Raw genomic sequence first — 8,213 nt, forward strand, 5'->3', positions numbered from 1 at the left:
CGTCATTCTCCACCTAAAGATATGACCCTCCCCTCTTCAACTACACTACACACTCACCACTGCGCTTGTCCAAGTGGCCTCTACCTGCTGCCATGTGTTTCCCAGCGGGATAACTGAGCTCTCAGATCCACTACTTTACCTGGTACAAATCGGAAGAACTTCGGTGGTCTTCCCTCATTTAATCAACATAAAAATTTCAGACACTCTTGGGAAGGAGCGTGAAAAACACAACAGTCTCTGTCCTAGAACAGTTCAGTCCAGGAGGTGAGAACAACACCAAAACCAGTAAATTATAATACATTATAATGACTGCAGGAGAGGTCATTTGTGGGTGGCCAACATCTGCAACACAGCAACTACCCTTAGCTCCCTAGTGCTGTTCATTATATCATGTGCCCAGCACAACAGAAGTGTGCTGTGATGAGTCTCACTCCAAGTTGGGTCACTGGTTTGGGCCCGCTGGGTAGGGAACAGGTTTTGCCATTTAACATTAACTCTAGTTTGCTAACAGATCTGGATAAAACTGCTCAATAAGCGAGATTAATTCCTTATGATAGGGCTCAGCGTAAGACAGAGCCCCAAGTAAGCCTTCAACAAATACTTGCTGCCATGCACAGCACAACCAGATTTCAGATCTTAGAGCTCTGCCAAGGACTGACCCAGAGTCTGATTTGCCCACCGAGCAAGGCACAGGCTAAGCACCCTGATTCTCCTTTCAGCTTTTGCCCACCATTAGGAAAGCCTATCATTAGGAAAGCCAACACAAAACCTTATAGATCTGTACTGTAAATTTTAAACAATGGTTAGCCAAATAAGGCAACGATAACAGGCCTTCCACTTTGGCCCCCTACACAGATACCATCCAAACCAAACACCTCCTACCTTGGTGTGTCTGTGTCTCTGTCTGTCTGTCTGTCTGTCTGTCTGTCTCTCTCTCTCTCTCTTTCCATGTATACCTGCCTAAATCTCAAACTCAACATGTATACTACCAAATTTAATCACCTTATCCCCAAAACATATCCCCCTCTGTATTCCTTTTCCTCTAGCAGTTCATTTCCCCAGGGACCTAAGATTTCTAGTTCAATCACCAAATTCTTGGCATTTCTCAGTGCCATACCTTCTTTTCCATTGCTCACACCAGGGATGGTAGTTATCCAATTAGTCTCAACCCTTACTCACTCCCATCTCTTATTGCCAACTCAATCTTCCCAAAGTACCACGGGATAAAAATCACTCCATACATACATGCACACTCAAAACCCCTGCTGCCCACTGAATTGAATCAGCCTGGCATTCAAGGTCCATATCTTTGTGACAATCTCCTTTCCCCCAACTTTAAGGCCAAAGAGTTAGGAACTCGTGCATTCAATGAATTTCTTTTGAGGCTCTATTAGATGCCAAATCCTAGGAACTGGGATATTGAGATAAATAAAATTTGATCCACACCTCCAAGATTCCAAGCAAATAGGAGACCAATAGTGTCTTAAGTAATAGGTACATAGGGATAAAAAGTGCACAAGAAGCCCCTTATACCTCATACTTCTTAGTATCCCTCCCCTACACATAGTAGGTGCTTATGAAGCAGCACTGATATTAATAATTGTTCTAGTAAATCACAAACCTATCATCAATGTGCTCAGTAAATTTCTGTGGAATAAGAGGATACATTCTACCTCTTCATTTCTACTATGGTAAAGGACATGGGCTACCGTTTTGAAGTGTCAGAGGAAGTACAAGTGAAAATTCAGATTTGCAATTGTGCTTGTGCCTGATTTGTTTCTGAAGCAGAACAGAAGCACTAGAGGCCTAGTGAAAGATGTCAGTTCTTTTTGCTAATCAGTACTCAGATAGTAGCAATATAAAATGAACCTTTGCAAATTCAACCTACGCCCAATTTCAAAGAATAGCCTGATTAAAACATTCAAAGCCTTTCATCACTATGAGGAAGTTAGGAGACACAGATCAGGCTAAACTCTTCTCAGTAAAATATGCCATGATTCCAGCTACGGTTTTGGATTAGTAAAAGTAAGCATGTTAAAATTAACCAAGTACAACAAGTGCTTAGAACTAGAGGACAAAGATGGGTAAAACCTAAAAGCCACAACCATTACTCTCTGACACAAAACATTAGCTATATCAGTTATATTTCAAATAAATTTCACTTGAGCAGCTGATTTGTTATCAACTTCCCACTACTTTCAACTATAACATCTTAAAACAAAAGTCACCCATACACAACAGGAAAGGCTATAAAATATTATTTGGCCTAGAAACACCCCAAAGAGTTCTTAAAAGAATATGTGTCAAGGGGGGGAAAGTATTCTGTTTAAAAAGCATACCTAGAAATGCAATGTGCACGTTAAAACAATCTTAAGTCTTTTTTAAAATGAATCGGTCATTTACTGTTTAGCACCAGAATGATAATGACCCAGTTACAATATTAAAACAAGCATCCTTTAAAACAAGTGAATGTTTAGACCAAATGAAATTAGCAATTTAGGCTTTTAAAGACATTCACTGAAAGCAGATATCCTAAGTGGACAGCAATTATAAAGAGTTTCAAAGCTGAAATAGTGAACTTTTTTTACCTGATGTTCTGCATGAATGTTATCCCCAGTAGGCCATCGATGTTTGCTATTATTATAGCCGCCTCCACCACTTCCTCCTCCCCCAAGCTGCTCACCATGCTGCCTCTGAAAGAAGTAGTCCACCATAGCGTCGTCCTGGGAACGGCCTGCAACTCCTATGGATCCTGGGACAGGGCTGGAGTGCGTCCCAGCTGCAAGAGCCTGATTTGCAGCTGGTTGTGGCTGCGCTTGCGACCCTGTTCCAGATGTCAAAACAACAGGCATGTTGGGATTAGCTGGTTCTTGAGGGTGATGTTTCAGGTGGGGGCTGAAAGAGTCCTGCCAAAGCACTGCTTTTCTCTTCAAGACACATGCAACGCTCATTCCACCAACACCTACGGACAAACAGGTTACAAATGGTTAAAATCTGCATTTTTAAAAACATAACTTGACATACACCAAGATAAAAATAAGCTCCATATCTTTTGCAATACATCTACAACTAGCATATATCGAGTAGCTAAATATTTTATAACACACAATATTCTAAACCAAAACCTCCATTTTTTAAGTTTTCTGTGTTTGTGTGTGTGTGTCTGCATGTGTAAATAAATGAAATTGTTGGCAAGTACTCAGACAGGTATTGAGATCAGGACTCAATGCAGCAATTCAGGGAAACTTACGTTGTTACCAGCAGTAACAATATAAAATTAGACTTTAATTAACAGCTCCTCTACCCAAATTACTTACACCTTAAGCCAACTGCGACAGATACTTTTTAAATGAACAAGACCTTTATAAAATACCACTTTACAGCTGAATCAAACATATGGCAAAAAAACAAACAAAAATCCAAATCCCATACATAATTAGCAATGACTCAGATTGTCTACAACTTGAAAGGACCCTTTAAAATTTCCAACATATTTATAGGATGCTCCTTGAGGAAACAATAAGGTCCCCGACCAAGAACAGCAACTGAATGTTCTTAGCCTGAAACTCAGTTGCTATTGATGAAGAAAAAAATGCAAAATTTTTACCAGTAAGTTACAAGTATAACTGTAATCACACCATTACTCCATTAGTACTTTGAGTCCTGTAAACACAGGCTAAGACCAAACCAAATTCAAACACTTTACTAGTGTAGAAAGTTTCTCTGTAAAAAAAAACAGATGCCTGAATACAATAATTGTGTGGCAAACATATTGTAGGCATTATTTAATCATCCCTATTTTGCAGATGAAAACACTAAGGGACAGAAAAGTTATGTGATGCCCAAGGCCGTTCAGCTAGTGAGTTGCAGAGAAGTGATTCAAACCTAAACCTGTTTTACACCCAATGCTAGTTCTTTCTATCAACCCCTTGCTAGGGCCCCAGTAAATCAACACAGGTACTATTTCTCACTTGCATCTGCTAACTCTTTCTTCCCTGGAAGGATCAACAAAGAATCTCCAAAATGATACTATGAAACATTACGCTTTCAGTTTCTTAAAAATCAAAAACAACATTTGTACATATGATATAACACTTGTCACCCTGTAGGTGCTAAAAAAAACATGCCACAAAGTAATTAATCAGTGACCAATTAGAACACATCTGTCCATAGCCACTAGAGTCTAATTTCAAAGCTATCAACCTAACAGTCCACTGCTACAAATACCTTCTCTCCCTATCCCAACTGTGCATTTTAAAAACACTCATAAGATCATGAGAAATCTATTATTTCTTTATAGAATAATTAAACTTCCTGATAAAGAAGCATTTGCTTCTCACAACTAATTCATGTTTTGAAGCCAGAAGAAGACACAATGGAATTTGTAATTTGTTCAAAGCCTAATTTGGAAATGTCTAGTCTCAGTTAACAATTCCAATCCGTCGGAACCTTACTAGGGTACTGGGTTAGTCCAGCCTTCTAGACTTCAGTTTCTGCTTTCATGAATTGAAGTGTATTCATGCTTAAGTGCCAAACTCAGAAAGTCATAGGCGTGTTTACCAAAGGTCTTTGCAAAGTGCTAACCACCCTAATGCCTTCCGGTTTGATTTTCAAAAGAACTCACTGCCCTCTTATTTACCAATAATAGCCAGTTCCATTTTCTTCTACAAGGGAGTATCAATCTAACAGTCTTTGTTCTAGAGCAAGCCAAGAGTCCCCAAAATCAAGTTTTACCGTTAAACTAGCAACATTCTTCGAGCCTTTTCCCTCATCTAAAAAATGGGGGAAAAATCCTTCCTCTATGATTCACAAATTTGGTGTGTTGTTTTTTTTTAACAAAAATAATAGATGTGAAAGTTTTTTGTAAATTTAAAGTCACCATGCTGAGACCCCCGGAATTCAGTTACCATCAATTAAAGCAATGGAACTCCAGTTCCTGAGGATTCCTAAAACAGCAAATGCAATCTTTCTGAAATAAAAGATTTGCCATTTAATACTTATCTAGCAAAGAACTTCCATATGAAAAAAAAGTGTTTACCACTGAACACAACTTCATTCCAACAAGGGTTGGGGGGGGGGGGGGAGATTCCTATACAAATGTTCAAACAAAACAATTGGCTTTTGTAAAGCTATCTGTACGGCCTGAGACTTCCTGCTTTACCTAATGAGGCAAGGCAGTTTCTCAAACAAGAGAAAACCTGGCAGAAGGGACAGTTTGAAAGTGAGCAAATACCTAAGCAATTAATGTGTGTCTTGGGTAGTTTTGTAATATCTTGGCAACTACAGCACAAAAATTAAGAAATCAGTCACTTAAATATTAAAAAACATTTAAATTGCTGATGCCTTTTAGAGAACTCTCAGCCCACTAAAAAGTTATGTGTAACATTTGAAATATGACTTACAAATGGCACATTATAAAATAAGCATTTTAAGCAACTAGAAATTAAGTGCTGATTCGAGTTACTCTTTCAGTTTTCAAACTGTTCACATCAAAGTTTAATATCACTAATAGATTTCATTTCAAACAAAAGAACACGGCTCAATCTATCTTCACGGCCCTTTTTTTTTTTAACTAAAATAGTGTTTTAAAAGGTGTTTATTTTTTACCACGCTGGGAAAAAAAAATTCTATGGTCACAAATGTATTTTAAAGTAGTTCATCTCAAACCCAAACTAAACTTCAAACCCAACTTCAAAAAACTGTGGCCTTGGACAAAACGAATTCAGTTGTGGCTAAGGCAAAATACTAACTCAAAGTTCAGAATCCAGCGAGTATTTCCCAAAGGTCCAGATAAACAATCAACAGCCCCCAAGAGTGTTTTATAAAGTTAAAATTAGCAATGGGTCAAATGTTTAGTATTTTGCTTACTAAAACTGCATCAAGAACCATATTATCTTGGAGGAGGCTTGTCTTGATGAGTTTTATGTGTTTTCATTACACAAAAAGCTAAAGGTACAAACCTACTGATTCAGAAGTAACTGACTTTAAAACAGAACCCCAAAAAAGCCTCATAAACTCTCCTTCTTAATCCCAGGAAGAGTAGGAAGTGAACGAATTGATATCGACAAATAAAAAGTGTCTTTTTAATTGAACAATGAAAAGTAACAATCCTTCAGGTTATCGTGAGGATAAAACCTTTCCTGCTAATGTTTTTGTGTGTGTGCGCGTGTACGTGTGTGGTTTTTTCTGGGGGGGGGGGAAGGGCCTACAGTGGGGAGAAAAAAGTTAGAGCGGATTCCTCACTTGACGTGGGAGTGGTACTGACAACTATAACAAATGATCTATGTTTACCAAGAACGTTTGTTGAGGACTAAAATTACCTAGCATTGTGTATCTGTTTTCCTACTACTGAGGAGTGAACCCCTCTTTGAGTTAAGACAGACACGCACCAACAGTGAGGCTCAAAGGGGAAGAACCCACCAAAAACACAAGCTCTCACGGAAACAAAAGGCCACAAGCACCCAGGAGCCTAAAAGGCGATCTGAAACTTCCTGACCGCCACTTCTCCACATTTAAGGCTCACAAAGTTCCCCCATGGTGGGTCTCGCCTGTAGACAAGGGCCATGGCTGCTTCTAAAGCGATTTATTGTTCCTCCTCCTTCGGTGCTGCCACGGAAGCTCAAGAAGTCGAAGAAATCCAGGGTGGCACAGAATTACACTTTACGGCCACACAGAAGACTCGGGGCTTCGCAAACCCATCAAAAAAAGCAACCTAAATGGCAACATCAATCTTTGGGGGTTCCAACGGGGCCGAGCAGAAATGTAGGGGCACGTCTATGCCCTGGGTCCGGGCCTAAACCCCCGGCATTTTCCTCGCTTCGACCCCGGTCCCCACCCCCTCCCTCCTTTGATAACAATAGGGGCCTTGCTGCTGACTCCAAAACATGTACGAGGAACAGCGAGTGAGAAGCCTAAGCCAGGGCCCCGGCGGCTTTTCCAAAGCCCTTCTCACCCCCCCAACCGCTCTCAAACACCAATACAAAAGGAAAATCTGCTCGCTGGGGATCCGGAGCAGCGTTTGGGGCCAGCGGGGTGTGGATACTCACGGGCGGAGCGGTAGGATGAAGATGGATTTCAGCCCCCCGATCTTCTCTCTCCGGCGCTCTCGCTCCCCCTTACCTTTCACTCCGACAACATGGCGGCCCACTGGGGACTGGGCTGGCGCGGAGCATCATGGGATAGGCTCTGGCCCCCGGCTCCGGCGGTGGCAGCGGCATGTGCGGAGAAGGCTGGCGGCTCTGGAACAGGTTGCCTGGTTGCCATGCCAACCCGGGGCCTGTGCGAACTTGGGAAACTCGTAGGCAACACAACCGCTGCGCGCGCGAGGGCCCGCCTGCGAGGCGAGCGCGCGCCGCCGCGGGTAGAAGGCGGGGTCCCGCAGGTCCGCACTGGAGAGCGCGACACGGAGCTGGGCACCGGGGGTGGAGGCAGCGACGCTCCACAGAGTGAACTAGGGAGTTGAGCCGCCGCGCTTCCTGCCCCGGCGCCCTCCCAATTTCATCCCCAGATTGTAACAGGCTGCAGCCTTAAAGGACGCCTATTCGCCAGGCTCTGGCGTGACAGGTGCTGGGACCGAACTCCTTTGCTGCAGCTTTTTGGCTCTCTGGCCTAATTTAATCTTTCTGACTCCATTGCCCCATTTGTAAAATGAAAAGGAAAATGGAAACGGCTATGTAACAAACTGCCATGAGGATTAAGTGGAATAATATATGTGCCTGGATTTGTAAGCAGGACCTCTACATAATTTGCAGGGTCTAGCACAAAATGAAAGTGCGAGGCTTCTTGTCTAGAACTGTTAAGAATTTCAAGGCGGCGATAGCAGAACGTTAAACCAAAAACATAAGGCTGACCCTGTTTGTAAGGATTCAGTTGGTGTTAGCTGTTGTCATTCTGTCCAGTTTCGAAAATGAATAGAAATTGGCCATTTGATGAAAGTGATTTTTCAAATCAATAGTGTTTGATAAGATAGTTATTCTATCTCAAAACTAAACCCTTGATGGATTGACAGCTTCGGCAAACCACAATACTATAAGAGACCAGAAGAAGATATATGGGAAAGGCTTTATAATTGTAGGAGGGGAATGTTTATAATGAATCAAAATCAATAAATCATTTTAAAAATTGAAAGAAATGTAAATATCTGTACAATAAGAGATACCAGCAACAAAGAACAAATGAAAAAAATAGCTTTGAAATACTGCAATGTGCATGGT

General features: G+C 41.4%; 1 protein-coding gene across 26 annotated transcripts in view; it reads right to left on the minus strand.

Annotated features, from left to right (window-relative positions):
- Window positions 1-7,397, minus strand: part of PUM1 (pumilio RNA binding family member 1) — a 109,994-nt gene extending 102,597 nt beyond the window's left edge. For 16 of the 26 annotated variants that reach the window (XM_088790846.1, XM_088790845.1, XM_088790844.1 and 13 more), the window contains exons 1-2: window positions 7,047-7,164; window positions 2,589-2,962 (exon numbers count right to left, since the gene is read on the minus strand). In XM_088790846.1, coding sequence (XP_088646972.1) covers window positions 2,589-2,951 — 363 coding nt within the window. In that variant the 5' untranslated portion in view covers window positions 2,952-2,962; window positions 7,047-7,164. Of the gene's footprint in view, window positions 1-2,588; window positions 2,963-7,046 lie in introns of those variants that run through there. The other 10 variants (XM_088790839.1, XM_088790837.1, XM_088790842.1 and 7 more) reach the window with 8 other exon arrangements.
- Between the last annotated feature and the right edge of the window lie 816 nt (window positions 7,398-8,213).

This window comes from Rhinolophus sinicus, chromosome 14, assembly GCF_057876585.1.
Source record: "Rhinolophus sinicus isolate RSI-liver-muscle chromosome 14, RSI-T2T, whole genome shotgun sequence".
NCBI classification, from domain to species: domain Eukaryota; kingdom Metazoa; phylum Chordata; class Mammalia; order Chiroptera; family Rhinolophidae; genus Rhinolophus; species Rhinolophus sinicus.